The sequence below is a fragment of the Bufo bufo genome, chromosome 1, assembly GCF_905171765.1.
Source record: "Bufo bufo chromosome 1, aBufBuf1.1, whole genome shotgun sequence".
NCBI classification, from domain to species: Eukaryota; Metazoa; Chordata; class Amphibia; order Anura; family Bufonidae; genus Bufo; species Bufo bufo.
The window spans coordinates 63,409,322-63,431,441 of NC_053389.1; the positions used below are offsets into that span (position 1 = coordinate 63,409,322).

Below are 22,120 nucleotides of genomic sequence, written 5' to 3' on the forward strand. Positions count from 1 at the left end.
GGACTGTAGAACATGGCTACATCAGCATGGACTTTAGCCTGTCTTGTCCTGGCATCTGGCGGATGCTGGGCGGGCCCTTTGGTTCCTTTCAGTCTGTCCTTCTACTCCCCCGCTAGGGTGGATACGGGACAACGTTGCCCGGGGGCCGACGGGACCAGTTTTGTCGACTTCTGCCCGTGTTACTGGTCTGCGCCTGATCACATTGTTTTTTTTCGCCCGCTTGCCAGGCGACTCCAGCGGGTTTGCTACTGTCCGCTCCTGGCTGTATTTCGTCCAGGATCTGTCGTAAGACTTATGGTTCTTTTGTCTGGGGTTCTGTGGGAAGCTGTGCATTCCCCACTCTGACCTTTTCTCTCCCCATGGTTCTGTCTTTTTTTCCAGTCCGGCCTGGACCTGGGACTGGGATTCCTTTACTTGAGGTGTCAAGTGTCAGCGCTGTTCTTCCTCTTCCAGCGTTCCCCGGCCCTCTGGGCCTGTCAAGACCTTCTTACTCGAAATGGCTCTTTGGTTCCTCTGTACTGTCCTTCGGTATCGCCCTGGGAACTACATACTGAGTTCTCGGCGCTCCAATCTTGTCCTTTGGAGCCGTTACAGAAGTTCTCTCTACCCGCCTGTCCTGTACGGTTGTGTTTCCGTATCAGTCGTGTCTCTGACTGGTGCCTGAATGGCCCCTTTTTGTTCTGAGCCTTATGTCTTTTTCCAGGACAGGGCTGTTCTACATCCCGTTCCTTCCTTCTGAAGGTGGTGTTTGCCTTTCGCTTCAACACTTCACCGATTTGGACGTTGTTTGGGCCTTGCCGGTTTTACTTGGAGATCTCCGACTCTTGTCGACGTTTGGTCTCTTGGGTTTCCTGGAGGTCCGCACTTAGAGTTGACGGACTCCAGGGTGGTTTTCCTCCGCCTTATCAGATTGGCTATTGCTGAGGTTACCGCACCGAGGGCAGGATTCTGCCTTTGCTGTCACCGTTCATTTCACCAGAGCGATCGGTGCCTCCTGGGCCGGAGACATTGGGCTTCGGCCATGCATTTGAGCAGGGCGGCCACAGGTCTTCCGTGCACGCTTTACAGAGTTCTACAGGGTGCATACTCTGGCTTCGGCGTATGCTGCCTTGGTCCGCCTGGGTCTGCAGGCGGAGGTTCCTTGATGCCTTCGGGTGCTTCGCCTTGGAGCTGTGGTCCCTCCCCTTTTGGACTGCTTTTGAACGTCCCAAGGTCTTCTGTGTCCCCCAAGGAAACTGGGCGAGAAAACGAGATTTTTGTATAACTTACCAGTAAAATCTCTTTCTCGCTCTTTCCTTGGGGGACACAGCACCCACCCATTCATTGTTTTTCTCTACACGGTTTCCGAGTTTGTGTTACCCGTTGGGTAGTTGGCTTGTTGGTTCCTTGTTGGACTTTGCCTTTTCTCACTGCTTGGACACGCAACTGGCTGCCTTTCTCTCCAGGCTGAGGGTATAGCTGTGGAGGAGGGGCTTAACAGTCTTCACTTAGTGTCACGCCTCCTATGGAGATGAGCTATACCCAAGGTCTTCTGTGTCCCCCAAGGAAGAGCGAGAAAGAGATTTTACTGGTAAGTTATACAAAAATCTCGTTATTCCTTTTAGCCCCCCCTCACTGTATATATTCAATTTTGCCCCCTCACTGTAAATATTCAATTTTGCCCCTCTCACAGTATATATTCCATTTTGCCCCCCTTTTCCACTGTATATATTCCATTTTGCCCTTCTCACAGTATATATTCCATTTTGCCCCCTCTCTCACTGTATATATTCCATTCCCCCCCTCTCCCACTGTATATATTTTATTTTGCCCCTCTGTATATATTCCATTCCCCCCTCTCCCACTGTATATATTTTATTTTGCCCCCTCTGACTGTATATATTCCATTTTGCCCCCTCTTAATGTATATATTTTATTTTTTGCCCCCTTTCTCAATTAATTTATTTTATTTTTTGCCCCCCCTCTGTCAATGTATATATTTCATTTTGCCCCCCCCCTCAGTATATAATGAATTATTTGCTGCCAGACTGCCAGTCTCACCCTCATATGGCTGGCGCGAGCCCCCCCAGAGTAGTTTAGTGCCAGGTCCCCCCCCCCCCCAGTATGAAGCCGGTGTGCACATACATAAAAAATAATAATAATACTTACCTACTCTGTTCCGCTCCGTCCATCTGTCTTGCGGGCTGCCGGCTGTGGTCTTCAGTGAGGTGAGGTGACGTCTCATCTCACTGCGCAATCCCATCATACACTCTCTACGGCGCCGCGTCATTCTGTCATCTGGTGATCCCGCGACCTCAGCGTTGGGTCTCGCGCTGTGACAGAATGAATTGATACCTGGAGAGGGTATGGGTTGTTGGGGATGTGTGCAGGTAGCGCAGCCGGCCAGCCGCACTGTAAGCAAATTAAGTAGTTGCACAGAGAGGTCCCGACCGGCCATTAAAAGCACTCGCGTGGCTGTGGGCACCCCCCCCCCCCCTGCCGGGTCCAGTCTCACCCTCTGCGACCGCAATCGTTACGCCCCTGTTTACCATTGTCAGAAGGGTGGGTCCCTGCACAGCCCGTCACTGATTGCACAGGGACACAACTAGCTTACAATTCATTCATAAACTTATAGTAGATATAACAGAGGAACGGCACGACGTAGAGCCGTAAGAATAGATTCTGCACAATCATTTACTAAGATGTATATGTCTGGAGATGCGACGGATCCCCTTAAGGAGAAGTTCGGAGTAGGTGGCCCCCTGCCTCGCGCTCTATTTGTTATGACTAGAGATGAGCGAATCGAATCCAACAAAGTGCAATTCGATCAGAATTTCAGGATACATTCGTTTCACTGCAAAGCCAAATTTCCTCCTGCTTCGTGGTAGCGAATAGATTTAACCTGAAAGTGTAAAAAACTAAAAATCATTCTTGCCTCCTCCATTTGCTCGCGACGAGCCAGCCGCCGCCATCTTGATTGAAGATCTCAGCCGAAGTCCCGTCATAAGTCACCATGGGCTGCGCAAGATCTTCCAACAAGATATCAGCGCCGGCCTGTCGCGAGCAAATGGAGGCGGTAAGTGTGATTTAATGGTTTTTTAATGTTCATTTAACACTTTTTACTCTTGGATGCCGCGATCATGTATGAAAGCGGCATCTGAGGGGTGCAATGTCGGGGAGGACCTGGATCCCTGACAGATCACCCACCAGTGGTGCTCCAAGCTAGATTCCAAATCCTAGTAATTCCAGGACTTCCCTGATGTGCCTAGTGCCGAGGAGGCCTTGATTAAGGGAGCACTCTGGTAATAGTTAAAGGGGTTGTCCATTTTGTTCATATTCTCCTGAACATAGACAGCTGAGAGGGTTTCCCTGCAATGCCAACATTGAAATAAATGCGCAGATGTTACAGTTGCTCCAGCGCAAGATGCTCTTGGTAGCCGCTCCCTGCTCTTGTCTATTTTATGGAAATACCATAGGAGGGACAGGCCCTTCCCTAATTGTTCCAAAAGGTATTTGTAAATGAGTTTTCTAATCCAGACCACCCAGGCTTAAACTGCGTTCACACGGGCGAGATTTCCGCGCGGGTGCAATGCGGTAGGTGAACGCATTGCACCCGCACTGAATCCCGACCCATTCATTTCAATGGGGCTGTTCAGATGAGCGGTGATTTTCACGCATCACTTGTGCGTTGAGTGAAAATCGCAGCATTCTCTATATTCTGCGTTTTTCACGCAACGCAGGCCCCTTAGAAGTGAATGGGGTTGCGTGAAAATCGCAAGTATCCGCAAGCAAGTGCAGATGCGGTGCGATTTTCACGCACGGTTGCTAGGAGACCATCGGGATGGAGACCCGATCGTTATTATTTTCCCTTATAACATGGTCATAAGGGAAAATAATAGCATTCTGAATACAGAATGCATAGTAAACTAGCGCTGGAGGGGTTAAAAAAAAAAATTAAAAAAATTTAACTCACCTTAATCCACTTGATCGCGTAGCCCGGCATCTCCTTCTGTCTCCTTTGCTGAACAGGACCTGTGGTGAGCATTCATTACAGTTCAAGGACCTGTGGTGACGTCACTCCGGTCATCACATGATCCATCACATGATCCATCACCATGGTGATGGATCATGTGATGACCGGAGTGACGTCACCACAGGTCCTTGACCTGTAATGAATGCTCACCACAGGTCCTGTTCAGCAAAGGAGACAGAAGGAGATGCCGGGCTACGCGATCAAGTGGACTAAGGTGAGTTAAATTTATTTTATTTTTTTAACCCCTCCAGCGCTATTGTACTATGCATTCTGTATTCAGAATGCTATTTTTTTCCCTTATAACCATGTTATAAGGGGAAATAATACAATCTACAGAACACCGATCCCAAGCCTGAACTTCTGTGAAGAAGTTCGGGTTTGGGTACCAAACGTGCGATTTTTCTCACGCGAGTGCAAAACGCATTACAATGTTTTGCACTCGCGCGGAAAAATCGCGGGTGTTCCCGCAACGCACCCGCACATTTTCCTGCAACGCCCATGTGAACCCAGCCTTAAAGCGCTTTTCTAGCACTTCATTGATTTTCACCTCGCTGCAGTTACCAGCTCTGTCCACTACATCATGGACGGAGCTGTGTAGTCCTGAACATCTGATTGGTGGGACTGCGGGGGTTGAACCCCCAATGATGGGATATTGATGTTGATTACTGAGAATTGGCCATCATTATCAACAGAGTGGGCATTTAAGTCCAGGCCTATTCTTCTTACCAGTCTGATATCGGGCACGGCTGTAAAGCCTGTATTAGAAAGGCAGATCAGCAAGCGATTGTCGGGAAGGAAGCGTTCCCTACCGGCAATCACCTGCTCGCTAGCGGAGGAGACCGCTGCTATTACATGCAGCGGGAAGGAGCGATCACTATGCCATCACTCGTCCCCGTACTGTCTAGTGCAGGGGTGCACAACATTTTCTAGGTGGGGGCCACATTGTCAGACTGAACCAACGTCAAGAGCCGAAAAAAGAAATTAAAGGGGTATTAACAACTGAAATACTGTATTTATATCATTGTACATACAGTATATACTAGAAATGTCTGGTTACACCTCCAGGACTCCCATCTAATGGGAGAATACATGACAAGTGCATGTGAGCAGCCACAAGACATAGACATACATGTCTGTCACCAGATGGTTGGGGGCCGCACAGAATAGTATCAAGGGCCGCAGGTTGTGCGCTCCTGGTCTAATGGTGTGCCGGCACGATCTTCCGCCAGCAAGTACAGATTTTTAGCACACTTAAAAACCAGAATTGCCCGATTAAACAAGCTCGTCCATCGGGCAGTCGGCAGCAGTGTTAGGCCCCTTTCACATGGGCGAGGTGAACGCATTGCACCCGCACTGAATCTGGATCCATTCATTTCTATGGGGCTGTGCAGATGAGCGGTGATTTTCACACATCACTTGTGCGTTGCATGAAAATCGCAGCATGCTCTATATTGTGCGTTTTTCATAGAAGTGAATAGGGCTGCGTGAAAATCGCAAGCAAGTGCGGATGCGGTGCGATTTTCCCGTATGGTTGCTAGGAGATGATCGGGATGGAGACCCGATCATTATTATTTTCCCTTATAACATGGTTATAAGGGAAAATAATAGCATTCATAATACAGAATGCATAGTAAAATAGTGCTGGAGGGGTTAAAAAAATTAATAAATAATAATTTAACTCGCCTTAATCCACTTGTTCGCGCAGCCTGATTTCTCTTCTGTCTTCTTTGCTGTGCAGGAGAAAAAGGACCTGTGGTGACGTCACTGTGCTCATCACATGGTCCGTCACATGATCCATAGTTATGGATCTTGTGCTGGACCATGTGATGAGCACAGTGATGTCATCAAAGGTCCTTTACCCAGGTCCTGAAGAAAGAAGAGATGCCGGCTTAGCGAACAAGTGGATTAAGAGGAGTTCAAATTTTTCAAAAAAAAATTTTTTAACCCCTCCATCACTATTTTAGTAAGCATTCTGTATTAAGAATGTAGATTGTATTATTTTCCCTTATAACATGGTTATAAGGGGATATAACCATGTTATAAGGGAAAATAATACAATCTACACAACACCTAACCAAAACCCAAACTTCTCACAAGCGGTCCAAAACTGATCAGTTTTGCCCTAATGCATTTTGAATGCATAAGGATCCGCTCAGGATGGATCAGTTTGCCTCCGTTCCGTCTCCATTCCGCTTTGGAGGCGGACACCAAAATGCTGCTTGCAGCGTTTTGGTGTCCATCTGAAGAAACTGAGCCAAACGGATCCGTCCTGGCACACAATGTAAGTCAATAGGGACAGATCCATTTTCACTGACACAATCTGCCACAATAGAAAACGGATCCGTCCCCCATTGACTTTCAGTGGTGTTCAAGACAGATCCGTCTTGGCTATGTTACAGATAATACAACCGGATCCGTTCTGAACGGATGCAGACGGTTGTATTATCTGAACGGATCCGTCTGTGCAAATCCATGACGGATCCGCACCAAACACGAGTGGGAAAGTAGCCTACACTGCAAGATGATTGCTAACGAGAGTTCATGTTAGCGATTATTGGCCAGTGTAATATGGCCTTAAGACGGGCGGAGCGGATGTCTCCTAATTCATGGAGTTCTCTTGCCTACACATCCCGACCAGCCATCTTTTAGTTGCGTTGTGCCTGATGTCACATTGGGTAGGTCATCATGCCTGGACAGCTGCTTTTAATTGGAATCAAAGCTGTGACAGTGAGCGTGACCTCAATGACATTACCGATATTCTGCTGTGTATATATATTTATAGAACGTCCTCTTGTCTTCAGTTCTGATCATCCAATATTTTAAGAATAAAATGAATAATGAGATTCCACCCGGATTCTTCGCTTTCCCTGTTCCAGTATGAAGAGGTCGCTGCATCTGTTTTCGGGGTCACGCTCCCCGTCTTCTAGATGAAAAGGGAAATAAGGGCCTGTGCTGCGCTGCGCCGCGCTGCGCTGCGCAGGGTGTAATTGGTACTTTTACTGTTGGAGGCTACATCATGTGTGTGGAGGATGGGAAAGGGAAAAATCATGACAACTTTGTCTGATTTGCCTCTGTTTATCCCCAGATTCTGTTTTGGGTGTTTTTTTTCTTTGTTTTTTTAAATCCTTTTTTATTGTTTTAATAATTTTTATTCACAGAATAAATAAATAAATGGAACTATAAAAATGATTCAAAAAACGAAACCCCACCTTGTGGAATGCTGCTGTGTGTGCAGCTGGCTATTGGCCAATGTCAGGATCTTACTGTCTCGTGCACACAGCCGCGTCCGTATTCCTGTCCACAAACCACGGATGTCTTCCATGTGCATTCCGCATTCTTCCTTGCTCCCATTAGTAGAAAAAGCCTACTCCTCTCGTCCACGATGTGCGGAACAGCTGCATGGATCTGCAAAAAATACGGATGTGTTCATGGTGCCGTAGATATGAATGGATCAGTGTGCCGTCTGCAAAAAATGCAGATAACGCACGGATGAAAAATGTGCACGAGGCTTTATTGGGAGCATTCATTAATGTCTGCACCTGAAACCCTATCCTGCACTAGCACCACTCACACAGCGGAGGGCTGGTGCAATGTGTCAGCGACGTTCTGGACATTTGCCGCTCTACTTTATCCACTGCCGATCGGTTACAAGAATCCTTTCTGCTATGGCTTCGGTGTAGATCACCCAGACTGCACACTGCTATGATTACAGTTGAAGGGATCTCTATTCTCACTTCAAGGGGTGGCCTTAAAGGGGTTTTCCTGGATTTTCATATTGATGGCCTATCCAGAAGGTAGGTCATCAATATGAGATCAGTGGGGGTCCTACACCCGGCACCCCTGCTGATGAACTATTTGAGGAAGCCACAATGCTCACCGGAGCTCCCATAACCGCTGCGGCCTCCTCGCAGGTTGCCTAGCACAGCGCCATACATTGTATAGTGGCTGTGCTTGGTATTGCAGCTCAGCCCCATTTACCTGAATGGGGCTGAGCTGTGTCTAGGCCATGTGACCGATGAACGTGACGTCACTGGCCTAGGAAGTAACTGCAGCGCTCATGGAACTCTGCGGCCTCTTCGAACAGCGGTCTTGCGGGGGTGCTGGCAGTCAGATCACCTGCCGATCTGATATTGATGGATCGGTCATCAGTATGAAAATTCCAGAAAGCCCCTTTAAAGTGCATCTGTCAGCAGTTTTTTGCCTATGACACTGGCTGACCTGTTACATGTGCACTTGGCAGCTGAAGACATCTGTGTTGGTCCCATGTTTATATGTTCCCGCATTGCTGAGAAAAATGATTCATATATGCAAATGAGCCTCTAGGAGCAACGGGGGCGTTACCATTACACCTAGAGGCTCTGCTCTCTCTGCAACTGCCACGCCCCTGCACTTTGACAGGGCTAGGTGTGATCACGTTTACAGTGCCTGGTCCTGTCAGACGGGAGAGGGCATGCTGGGAGTTGTAGTTTTGCAACAGCTGGAGGGCCGCAGGTTAAGCATCCCTTATTTAAAGAATATTTCCATTCACTGTCAGGAAGCAGATATCTTGAAAATCGAATTCATTTACCTGGAAAGCATATTTGAAAGCTGCAGAACTTTTCATTCTGCTATGAATACGATTTGTCTACATAGGACCTGGGTGCCTCTTTATTAAAAGTACAAGAATCCGGTCACGAGTGCAGGGATCTCATTCCGTTTCTTGCTTTTGTGTGTGCAGCGGCACTATACAGTACGTTATCCTGACCTACATGAAGCACCTTGGCGTGAAAGTGAAAGAGCCGAGACTCCTGGAGCAGAGACGCGGACGTATTGGATTCCTACCAAAAATTAAGGTACAGCCTCAAGGAGAACGTAACCTTAGGTTCCTGTATCGGTTGTCGGCAGAGGTTTGAACATGCAGGTATATGTGCGAGTTGTCAGTATATGTGTCAATGCTTCAGAGCTGCGCTTCCCAACCTGTGCGGCGCGCCTGCAACTTGGTTTGGCTGTTGAGGTGACTGTAGATAATGGTAGGGGAACGTCTGGTCTATTTGTGTCCCTTTGTCCCCTCTCCTGACTTGTCTGTTTTACTAAATACTTGAATTCCCCAAGCATCTTTTCATAGAATTGTATGTTGTGCTATTCCTCTATGATTCCTACTAGAAGTTTATGAATTAATTGCCGTCAGTTTGCAATAAATGTCCATTTGGGGTGTGTCCCTGTCAGACACTGGCAGCACTGAATGGTGTCAGACTGTGCAGGGACACACCCCAACTGGTAACGTCCATCTGGATCTTCATTGTAAACTACTAGCAATTCAGGAATGGACAGCACAGAGTCATAAGAATAGATGCTCCAGAAAAATCAAATAGCGATCTGATATTGATGACCTATCCTGAGGATAGGTCATCAGTATTACAATCCCTGAAAACCCCTTTAACACAAACAAACAGCTTCCCCCGATCACAGTACAGTGAAGCCCTGCGGGCCCCTGGAGTGCATTGCTCTCGGAGAATGCGCGTCAGATCCTGTGGTCACAATTGATCACAGTATCTAAGTGGTTATATGTCTGCGATCAGCGTTAACGCCGATCACAGACATTAGCCCCAGGTGTCTGCTGTGTGGAACAGAAGGCACCTGGCGGCTATGGTGTTCACTCCGCTACAGAGCGAGTGTTGTCATTAAAGGGATGACATCCGCTGTACATGTCCGGCACATGTCGTCAAGGGGTTAAAGAGAACCAGTCTCCTCTTCTGAAATGTCCCACCTCTAGGACCCACTCCAGTCTCCTGAACGCGGCCTCTGATGTAATGTTCTTCGTTCACATGACTATATGCAGCTCAAATGAATGCGAGTGATCTGCAGTACCAAGAAAATCCACTATACAATGTACGGCGCTGTGACCCCTTTAAACTGCTGATTGACAGGGGTCCTGGGAATCTGACCCCCACCGATCAGTTATTGATAACTGATCCTGTGGATTGAGCATCAATATTTAATTCCCATAAAACCCTTTTAAAGTCATTCTTTCCAGCTTACCTGCTTTGTAAGGTGTATGATTTTTTATTTTTTCCCCTTCTTACTGTATCTGCTTCCAGAATGTATTTCAAAATTGTCCACTCGCCGTGTTGCATTGTAGAAAGTGTATGATTTATAAATGCAGCTATATATCGCTTGCTTGTTAAAGGGGTTGTCCAATCTCACTGTAACTAAGGCCGGGAAACAGCGGAGTGGGCCGGCGCTCCATTGTTTTATTAGCGCTCATTGTACTGCAATGGGAACTACTGAAACGGTGCAGCGCCGGCCCGATCCACTGTTAACCGGCCACCTGGTGGTCAGAGTTTAGTCCCATCTTGTCTTAGTAGCAGTGAGATGGGACAACCCTTTTAACCAAATTAAAAAATATTTTTTATTATTTTTAACTATTTGCAGCAAAGCATGAAGAAGGATAAAGAAGGAGAGGAAAAGTGGAAGCGGCGAGGGCTGTCCAGCATCTTAGGTCCTCCACGACGACCAAGCCGGCAAGACAGTAATGCAAGTAAGTGGCTGTTCCTTCACTTATTGTTTTCCCTATGAAGCTCACATTGAAGTACGAGCTTTTACTATATCTAGCTGGACAAAACCAGGCACCAGATTACCATGGCAATACGAAAAAAATGCCATGGTCTTGCTTTCTTCATCACATGTATTTCACTTGATATCCCAGTGCATGGAGCTGTATGCAGTCACTGATGGCCTCTAGCTTCATCTCGGAACAAATAAGATCACCCTAGCCAGACAGAGAGAAAGGGAAGTGGAGAGACCTGCTATGACTAGTGTGGAAGTGCACATATTGGGGGACCTGCTATGACTACTATGGAAGTGCACAGGTTGGGGGGACCTGCTATGACTACTGTGGAAGTGCACAGGTTGGGGGGACCTGCTATGCCTACTGTGTAAGTGCACAGGTTGGGGGGACCTGCTATGACTACTGTGGAAGTGCACAGGTTGGGGGGACCTGCTATGACTACTGTGGAAGTGCACAGGTTGGGGGGACCTGCTATGACTACTGTGGAAGTGCACAGTTTGGGATGACCTGCTATGACTACTGTGGAAGTGCATAGTTTGGGAGGACCTGCTATGACTACTGTGGAAGTGCACAGGTTGGGGGGGACCTGCTGTGATTACTGTGGAAGTGCACAGGTTGGGAGGACCTGCTATGACTACTGGAAGTGCACAGGTTGGGAGGACCTGCTATGACTACTGTGGAAGTGCACAGGTTGGGAGGACCTGCTATGACTACTGTGGAAGTGCACAGGTTGGGAGGACCTGCTATGACTACTGTGGAAGTGCCCAGGTTGGGGGGGACCTGCTATGACTACTGTGGAAGTGCACAGGTTGGGGGGGACCTGCTGTGATTACTGTGGAAGTGCAAAGGTTGGGAGGGGACCTGCTGTGACTACTGTGGAAGTGCACAGGTTGGGAGGACCTGCTGTGATTACTGTGGAAGTGCACAGGTTGGGGGACCTGCTGTGATTACTGTGGAAGTGCACAGGTTGGGGGGACCTGCAGTGATTACTGTGGAAGTGCACAGCTTGGGGGGGACCTGCAGTGATTACTGTGGAAGTGCACAGCTTGGGGGGGACCTGCTGTGATTACTGTGGAAGTGCACAGCTTGGGGGGGACCTGCTGTGATTACTGTGGAAGTGCACAGCTTGGGGGGTTCTGCTGTGATTACTGTGGAAGTGCACAGGTTGGGGGGGCGACCTGCTGTGATTACTGTGGAAGTGCACAGTTTGGGAGGACCTGCTATGACTACTGTGGAAGTGCACAGGTTGGGAGGACCTGCTATGACTACTGTGGAAGTGCACAGGTTGGGGGGCCTGCTATGACTACTGGAAGTGCACAGGTTGGGAGGACCTGCTATGACTACTGTGGAAGTGCACAGGTTGGGAGGACCTGCTATGACTACTGTGGAAGTGCACAGGTTGGGAGGACCTGCTATGACTACTGTGGAAGTGCACAGGTTGGGAGGACCTGCTATGACTACTGTGGAAGTGCACAGGTTGGGGGACCTGCTATGACTACTGTGGAAGTGCACAGGTTGGGAGGACCTGCTATGACTACTGTGGAAGTGCACAGGTTGGGAGGACCTGCTATGACTACTGTGGAAGTGCACAGGTTGGGAGGACCTGCTATGACTACTGTGGAAGTGCACAGGTTGGGGGGGCCTGCTATGACTACTGTGGAAGTGCACAGGTTGGGAGGACCTGCTATGACTACTGTGGAAGTGCACAGGTTGGGGGGGACCTGCTGTGACTACTGTGGGAGTTTGGAGGGTAAGGTGTTTGTGACTACTCCGGCAGTGGGTAAGAGCTGCCTGCTGTGAGTACTAGTAGAGTATAGATGAGGTGCCTGCTAGGAAATGGAGAGAAGGAGGCTCCTGTGAGTACTGGGGTTGGGACAGAAATCTGTACTACTAGAAGGGGTCATGCTATACTTACTGCATAGCTTTTATTCTGAATGCAGCTCTGCATCGATTTCTCAGACTTTGGCCTCTTGCACACGACCGTATGGCTTTGTCAGTATTTTGCGGTCCGCAAAAAATACGGATGACTTCTGTGTGCATTCCGTTTTTTGCGGAACGGAACAGCTGGCCCCTGATAGAACAGTACTATCCTTGTCCGTTATGCGTACAATAATAGGACATGTTGTATCTTTGAATGGAACGGAAATATGGAAACGGAAGACATACGGAGTACCTTCCGTTTTTTTTTTGCGGATCCATTGAAAAAAATGGTTCCGTATACGGAACGCAAAAAAACGAAACGTAAACGGGAAAAAAAACGTTTGTGTACAAGAGGCTTTAGGCAAAAACTCAGTGTCCTTTCCGTTTCCATATTTCCATTCCGCAAAAAAGTAGTGCATGTCCAATTGTCCACAAATCACGGTCCAAGGCCCCGTTCAAGTCAATAGGTCTGCAAAAAATACGGAATGCACACGGAACACATCCGTATTTCATCCGTATTTTGAGGATCCATACTGATTAATAAGTTACTGTTTCCGTTTCCGATCCGCAAAAAACGGATCGCATACGGAAACCATACGGATATATTTTGTGGAATAATGGAACAGAAGAGGACTTAAATCAGAGAAAAAAAACCTCAAGTACGGAACAACGGATCCGTGAAAAACAGACCGCAGATCAACAACGGTCGTGTGCATGAGCCCTAGGTCTACTTTCACACTAGTGTTTTTTGCGGATCCGTCATGGATCTGCAAAACGCTTCCGTTACAATCCGGTTGTATTATGTCTTCTATAGCCAGGACGGATCCGTCTTGAACACCATTGAAAGTCAATGGGGGACGGATCCGTTTTCTACTGTGCCAGATTGTGTCAGGCTCAGTTTCGTCAGGTGCTGCAGGCAGCATTTTGGTGTCCGCCTCCAGAGCGGATTGGAGACTGAACGGAGGCAAACTGATGCCTTCTAAACGGATCCTTTTCTATTCAGAATGCATTAGGGCAAAACTGATCCGTTTTGGACCTTTTGTGAGAGCCCTGAACGGATCTCACAAACGGAAACCAAAACGCCAGTGTGAAAGTAGTCTTAGGCTACTTTCACACTAGCGTTCGGGGCTCCGCTTGTGAGTTCCGTTTGAAGGGGCTCACAAGCGGCCCCGAATGCATCCGTCCAGCCCTAATGCATTCTGTGTGTATGCGGATCCGCTCAGAATGCATCAGTCTGGCGGCGTTCAGCCTCCGCTCCGCTCAGCAGGCGGACACCTGAACGCTGCTTGCAGCGTTCGGGTGTCCGCCTGGCCGTGCGGAGGCAAGCGGATCCGTCCAGACTTACAATGTAAGTCAATGGGGACGGATCCGTTTGAAGATGACACAATATGGCTCAATCTTCAAATGGATCCGTCCCCCATTGAATGTAAAGTTTGGACTTTCAATGTAAAGTCTGGACGGATCCGTTCAGGCTACTTTCACACTTAGAAATTTTTCTAAGTTATAATGCAGACGGATCCGTTCTGAACGGATACAAACGTCTGCATTATAGGAGCGGATCCGTCTGATGAAACATCAGACGGACCCGCTCTGAACGCTAGTGTGAAAGTAGCCTTAGTTGTTTGGCCTGGTCCTACAGCATGTTGTCCTTTTGTAAATCTCCTAATGGAAGGAGCTGAACTCAAGCTCCACCTTCTGCAACCTTTCCACCAGCTTCTCATGCACAGTAGAGGACACATTCACGTCATGTCGATGGGATAGCGAGGTCAGCCCACCAGACATTGATGTCCCAACGTGAACTTTTTCCTGACATGAGAAGACAGTGCCGTGTCTAGTGTAAAGAGGACTCTTCCTAGAATGCAGACATTTAGGCAGGATTGAAACTGGGAGATTTCAGCTCTGAAGTCTGTGAATGCAGCTGTGTAGCGTTAACACTCTGTAACTACAGGAATAATACAAGTCATGGCAATTATTTTTAAAGCTGCTGCACTGTCATATATTAGTCCTGGAATTGATGTTCAGGGTAAAATACACAGTTTTCTGTGTATTTCTAGTTTCAAGAGCCTTGCAAATGCAGAAACACCCGAAGCACTTATCGACCTCATCGTCCAGCAGCCCTGAGCCGGCGGAGAGCAGACTGCGTTTTAGCGGTGGCTCTGTGGATGGGCATGATTCTTCCTTCAGTCCTTTTTCTCCTCCTCCTAATACTGCTTCAGCTTACAGCTCCCCAGATGGTACTCGGGATTCAGAGGGCGGTGAGTACAAATCCACCAATTTATCAGAACCTCGCCATTGGTTTTCAGAAAGCTATACAGACAAGACAGACTCATGGTTCTCCTCCCCCCCCCCCCCCCCCCCCTTTTACTAGGCATGAAATTCAGTGCGGACGGGTCTCATTCCACTGACTCTTGTGATGGAAGTTCACGGACTTCCGGTTCCCTCTTTGACTTCCCGTCTTCTCCACTGGACCTTCTGCAGGAAGAAGTGAAAGACTCTGATCGGTACCTAAAGTTGTGAACGTTTTCCTTCTTATGCTTTGCTGCCTCTCGGTGGTAGATGTCCCTGTGTACAAATATCAAGACTGTAAATTGGTTCTGTTGGATATAAAGGGGGTCATTTATTAAGACCAGCATTTTAGACGCCGGTTTTAATAAGCGCCTGCGCTGGCGGTGGATGCGCTGCAGTTATGAAGAGGCCTCTACATAACTTTGGCGGATCCACCGCTGCTTCTAAATCTACGTCAACTCCCTTGCTGGTGTAGATTTAAACCATTTTCTGCCGGCCCACTTTTGTAGACATTGCGTAAGTGGCGAAAAAGTCTCAGAACGTGGCGCAAAGAACTTTTGTGCCGCAATCTGTGCCAGAAATACACCTAATATAGATGTATTTCTGTTAGTAAATAACCCCAAACGTCCTTCATAGTTTAGTGATTTCACCTGCTGTTACCACTGTTTTATATGGAGAGATAAAATCTAAACCTTAAACATTTTCTGTGTAAAAAATGTCACAGCAGCTCCATTATGGCAAAATTCTTGACAAAAAACACTTTTTTTTTTTTTTTATTTTTTTTTTAACAAATATTTCAAGTTGCACAGGCCCTGGCTGTAAAGGTTTGTGAATTGCTTGTGTGCTGGCTGACACTTATGTGGAAATTAATTATCTTTACTTTTTTTATCACCAGATTCAGTGACCATGGCACCCCCAAACTTTCACGAAAGTAAGTCATTTGAGCTTGTTTTGTAGACAGATTAGATCTATGTAAACTTTTTCAGACCACCGCAAGACTATATCTGTTGTGGCGGTAAGCTCTTATCTAAGACCCAACGTATAAAAGCGTCTGGTTACACTGCGATCTGCAGTCGCAATGTAGTAAAGTAAATAAAAAATTTATACAAAAAAAATTAATAAAGTGAAGAATAAAAAATAAAAAGTTATAGTTACTAGATTTAACAGTAGTGTAGCAGACTACATGCACACTTTTTTTTTCTCCTTTTTTTCTTTCATAAAAACATTTAAAATATAGGTATTCCTTTTAGCTATATTTAGTATAGCAGTGGTTTTTTGTGCATAAGAGATACAAACACATGAATATTTTTTAATTAACAAAATGTAAATGTCGAAAATTCTCCAAGATGAATATCTTGGGGGATCAACATAAAATAGTCACTTTGAAGGAGTTTCTAATGTTTTGGCACTGTACAACATCTCTTCTGATAGTACAGTGCCATAGAACCAGAAATAGAAAAATAGGTGGTCAGCCCAGCGGTGTCCATTTTCATTGATCAAACATAAAGTAATGGTTTTAGAAATGTTTTGTCTTGAAACCTTTTTGTTACAGAAAATTGGTAACGTGTAAAAATATAAATTTTTTCATAATGTTCATAGTTTTTCCTTTAAATGTTTTTTTTTTTTTAAATCTTACATAATGGCACAAAAGAAAGGTCTAAGGTGTCCTGTGATAAATAATATCAAATGCAAGTAGATCGGCTCAGAAATTAATTAGTTATTTGCAGTTAGATTGGCTCATTGCTTAAACTGAAAAATTGGCCTTGTAAAGAAGGGGGTAAACATTCTGGTAATGAAGCGGTTAAAAAAGCAAAAATAAAATAAAATAAATGAGAACAAGCAGGCTTTCTATCTCCACTACTGTGGGACTTCCAGAAATAGCCATGAGAGCAGTGAATAGAGAGCAGGCGCACAAGTGCAGCCACCTCTCCACTCACCGATGTGGGATGGCCTGAAATACCGTAGCTGAGCTAGTGCTCGGCTATTTTCAGAACTCCATCCATAGCGATGGATGGATGGTCTCATTTCACTTCGGGGAGGAGGGGAAGGCCCGTTCTGGAGGTAGGACTCACACCTATCTGGCATTTATGGTATATGTAGAGCAATATGCCGTAAGTGCTGGGATGGTACAGCTCCTTTAAGAATTCACACCGAGTTCTGAGGACCACCCATCAGATGACTGCTGTCGGACGCCGAAACTAGCAGACAAATGGGGGGGAGGGGGGACTAGGAGAAATAAAATGCATTTCTGTGATGACGTGACAGGTCCTGTTTAAATATAGTTTCTCCATCTGGACAATCCCTTACTGGGGTCTGTTCACATGTCTGATTTGACACGGATTTCGTCCTGGGTTCTGGGTCAAAATCCTTGTCAAATCTGCTGACAGTACTCATCCCAAGCACGGAAATATGGCTTCTGCTTCTCTATTTCCATGCAATGATAAATGTGTCCTGTTACAAAGCCAAGGTTTCGTCCCATTGAAAACAGGACATTGTGAGGATCTTGTGCGGATGTGCTGCATCACGTCCACAACAGAAATACAAAAGTAAGCCTTGTATTTCTGCCGTGGATCTAGTAGTAAAATATGTGTGCAGATCTGAGACGTATGTACGCGACCTTAGAGGGAAGCTGCCTCAGCGGGATCAGCAGGTGCAGCTTTTTGGCCTTTTGTTCGTCCCACAGCTTCTATGTTGTTGTATTCATACAGTATGTACTCTTATTCTAAAATCACTCCTTATGTGTACCAGGAGTACTTTACATGAATTTCCCCATGACCCTGCATTTCAGATTGGACAGCTTGGGCCTTGGAGACACTCAGAGTGAAGATGAACTCCATGATCTAGACCTGGAGATGGATCCTCCCAACTGGCAGCAGCTGGTCAGCAGAGATATTTTACAGGGACTAAAACCACACGAGATCAAACAGCAAGAGGTCATACATGGTAAGAATGTCTCCAGAATATGTTACTAGGTCAAATGGGTTTTCCGAATGTTTTGTACTGATGTCCTGTCCTCAGGATAGGTCATCAGTATCTGAGCAGTTGGGGTTCCAACTCCCGGCACCTCCGCCAATCAGCTGGTTGAAGAGGCTGCTGTTGTCTGCGCCGTGGCCTCCTTGGAGCAATGTGCAAATGCCTCGTATTGTACATGTAAATGCCTTAAACAGTTTTATGGTTACAGCCGGGATATGGCACAGAAAATGAATTGAGCTAGAAGCCGAATAATGCTCCCCTAGAGCAGGTAATATGCAGCGGAGAGAACTTCACACTGTCTCGCGGGCTGAGGACATCCAGAAATGGCCCTTCTCTCAGGAGACTGCAGTCTGCGGATGTTGTCCTCACGTTCTGCTGAAGTGGGAAATTGTGTGACTCGATGACTACAAATCCTTCTCTGCTACACCGACTGATCAGAACAGATCAATTGGCGAATGTTTTATGGTCAGAAGATCAATGGGAAAAAGAGACGGCAAGGAAAATACTGAGGATTTTAAAAGTTTATAGAGGGGGAGATGTTGTCTTTTCAGGGAGCAGCTAAATTAGGATGCCTACTGCCCGAGGGTGAAAGTGGCAGCGGTAATGTTATAAAATGAAAAAAGTCTTACCGGTTAAAGCGGTTCTCTTATTGTTGCCTATCCTTAGGATAGGTCATCATTATCAATTTGGTGGGAGTCCAACTCCTGCCACCCCTGCCAGTCAGCTGTTTTCACAAGCTAAGGTATCGAGACCAGGCACCAGAAGAACCCTTTTTTCAATCACGGTAACAATTGGCTGCCATACATCCAGGAAGAAGAGGAGAAGTAAAGATTCAGGGTTGGCTCCCTGAAGAGAAGGAGAGCGAAGGGGCTCCCCCGGGGTAGCAGCAAGGCCCAATCATCGGCACACATCCTTAGTTAGATTTAGGTGTACACCTCAATATCCTAACTCCAGGTTCCCTAGTATCATACTATGGATGCATGAGTCCCCTAGTAAGTGCCAACCACGGACTACAGATTCCAGATCTATCAATCCAGGGACCCCAAATTGCCTCAAATTTCGAGAGGCAGTTTCGCTTGAGATAGACCCCCCTTTCCAGTCTTATAACAACATTTAGTCTTGCTGTGTTTTCTGCTATAACAGGAGGCAGTGGTTGTGCCCACTTGGCTGCCAGTGTTTTACGTGCCTGGTACAACATCCTATTTATTCCTATAATCATAGGCGTCTGTAGTTGATCAGATTCAAAAATACCGAGTAGGCACATTTTTAAGGATCAAGAGGGTAATCTGCACTATACACTTCTTCATTGATTAATGCACAGCAGCTCCATAGCATATGTAACAGACCAGCCTCTGGACAACAGGAGTCTCCTCTGTATCCAGTCTTACACAGGAATAGCGGGGTTTTATACACCCTATGGATCAAAACCAGCTGGGGCAATCTAGCAGCTTCACTCAGGGGCAGGCTCAGGGTCAATGCCAACGTCTCCTCCCATTGAGTATCGGTAATACTCCCAACATTGTTTTCCCATTGTGCCTTTACCCTAAGAGGAAAGGCCTTCAGAAACTCCCTATGCAATGATTGATAAATTCTCGAGATAGCTCCCCTTACAGATCCTACCGCCACCGCAGAGTCAAGCGCCTGATTGGATGTATATTGCAGCGATTAGTGTTTTGGATTGGGCATCTAATGGGTGTCTTATCTGGTAGTACTTACAGGAATGACTGGAGGGTAATTGCTGAAATTGCTGCAGGAGGCCCTGGGAGTACAACTGTCCAATGTTCCAAATCCCTTTCCTTTCCCATAGGGAGAACCCCTTCAGTTGAGAAAGTTCTGGTAAGGCCTCTTTCACACTACCGTATGGCTATTTCAATATTTTGCGGTCCGTTTTTCACGGATCCGTTGTTCCGTTTTTTTTGTTTCCGTTCCTTTTTTCCTATCCGTTTCTCCGTGTGGCATATACAGTATACAGTAATTACAATTAAAACTGAACAGATACGGAAGACTTACGGATGCATTTCCGTATGTGTTCCGTTTTTTTGCGGCCCCATTGACTTGAATGGAGCCACGAAACGTGATTTGCTGGCAATAATAGGACATGTTCTATCTTTCAACAAAACGGAAATACGGAAACGGAATGCATACGGAGTACATTCCGTTTTTTTTTTGCGTAACCATTAAAATGAATGGTTCCGTATACGGAAAAAAAAAACGGTAATGTGAAAGAGGCCTAAGACAGGATTGTTCCATATGGGAGACATATTTAGAAGTCCTGAGACCCCAAGAAGCACTTTAGCCTCAGCCCACACTTTCCGCATTAGCACTAAAGTTGGGGCAGATCCTAATCTGGGATCCACTAACCCTTCGAGGGCCGCCAGGGGTGGGGAGCGTCCCGATGCCCATTCAACTAATCTGCCATTTCTTCCCGCTCCTACAGCCGAGTTCCATCCTTTTAAAATGCTGCAGTTGGGCTGCGAGAAAGTATTGGGCATTGCTAGACCACCCGATTCTTTGTTTCTTTGCAGGGTTTCTTATCTAATTCTATTTCTTTTAGTCTTACACAACAAAAATCGAAAAATGTGTTGGGTTTTGTAAAAATAATGCATGGGGATCCATACCGGTGAGTTATCAAGTGTATATATAGGAGCTGCGGCACTAGCACCATCTTGATCAGACTTCTCCTGCCTCCTAGAGACAGTGGCAACTTATGCCGGGAAGCAGCTTTAGTGGCACTACATTGTCTGGTATGTATCTATGTGGATTAGTGGACACCTCAACTCCCAAGTATTTGAAGGATGACACAACTTTGAGATTGGTATGACATAGACTCTGTGAAGGCGGGGACCACGGCAGTATCACCAACTTGCTCCAATTAATAAGCAACCCAGACTGCTTGCCAAATTCAGAAATCAGAGATATGATTGGGTCTATTGATGAGGCCAGCTCTCCTACATACAGCAGCGTATAACGAGACTCGCTCCTCTATACCTCCCCTTCTAAAGCCATTTATTAGTGGTGTAGTTCTGAGCAGGCACGCTACAGACTCTATGGCAATGACAAACAGGAGAGGGGACAAAGGACTGCCTTGCCTTTTCCCTCTCTATAAAGCCAACGCCGGGGACATGCCCCCATTGACCCGGACTCTAGCCCTGGGCTCATTATAAAGCAGTTTCACCCACTTTAGGAAAACCTGGCCAAAGCCTATTTTTGTCATAGCTGCCCAAAGGTACTCCCACTCGACACTATCAAAATCCTTGGCCGCGTCAAGTGAGAGCACGGCACTACTTCCATCCCCTTCGCCTCCCCTCAACTGAAGGTTAAAGAACAGGCGTCTAATGTGCATTTACCAGGCATGAAGCCAGATTGGTCTTCGTGAATAACAGTATCAATGACGCTTGATAACCTATTAGCTAGGACCTTGGCTAGTACTTTAATGTCCACGGTCAACAGGGAATTAGGCTGGTAAGAATCCACCTGGTTTTGGGATCACCACCACAGTCACCTCTCTCCTCGAGCTGGGAAGAATGCCATAGAAACATAGAATGTGTCTGCAGATAAGAACCATTTGGCCCATCTAGTCTGCCCAATATACTGAGTACTATGGATAGCCCCTGGCCCTATCTTATATGAAGGATGGCCTTATGCCTATCCCATGCCTGCTTAAACTCCTTCACTGTATTTGCAGCTACCACTTCTGCGGGAAGGCTATTCCATGCATCCACTACTCTCTCAGTAAAGTAATACTTCCTGATATTACTTTTAAACCTTTGCCCCTCTAATTTAAAACTATGTCCTCTTGTAGCAGTTTTTCTTCTTTTAAATATTCTCTCCTCCTTTTACCGTGTTGATTCCCTTTATGTATTTAAAAGTTTCTATTATATCCCCTCTGTCTCTTCTTTCTTTCAAGCTATACATGTTAAGGTCCTTTAACCTTTCCTGGTAAGTCCGAAGAGTCATTGAAGATATTAAGGAGATGTGGGAGTAAGATCTCTTGGTGTTTCTTGTAAAATTCTCCTGGCAAGCCATCCCCACCGGGCGCCTTCTCATTAGGGAAAGACCTCAACGCCATCTGAAGTTCCTCCAGCGAGATTTCCCCATCAAGCAGCTGTCTATGCTCCACAGAGAGAGTAGGCATGGATATGGCTGATAAATAATCATCTCTGTCTGTCGAGTCAGCCATCAGCTTAGACTTATATACATCCTTGAAATGAGCATGAAACACTCCCAAGATATCATTATCCCCCAGTAACCAGGTCCCCCTCTATCTTTCTAATAGAGGTCACACAGGAGGGGCCAGATTGTTTTGATGACAGTAGCCAGTAAGTGACCAGCGCTCTCCCCCTCAGTGAAAAACTTCTGGGTCTTAAAAAATTGCTTTTGCC

The 22,120-nt window shown here is 46.5% G+C and overlaps 1 protein-coding gene across 3 annotated transcripts in view; it reads left to right on the forward strand.

Moving 5' to 3' along the window:
* ARHGEF12 (Rho guanine nucleotide exchange factor 12) overlaps positions 1-22,120 on the forward strand; it is a 216,531-nt gene that overhangs the window by 112,158 nt on the left and 82,253 nt on the right. For all 3 annotated transcript variants that reach the window (XM_040425180.1, XM_040425188.1, XM_040425196.1), the window contains 6 exons: positions 8,730-8,844; positions 10,424-10,529; positions 14,534-14,734; positions 14,848-14,980; positions 15,661-15,696; positions 17,554-17,708. In XM_040425180.1, the coding sequence (XP_040281114.1) occupies positions 8,730-8,844; positions 10,424-10,529; positions 14,534-14,734; positions 14,848-14,980; positions 15,661-15,696; positions 17,554-17,708 (746 nt within the window). The remainder of the gene's footprint in view (positions 1-8,729; positions 8,845-10,423; positions 10,530-14,533; positions 14,735-14,847; positions 14,981-15,660; positions 15,697-17,553; positions 17,709-22,120) is intronic.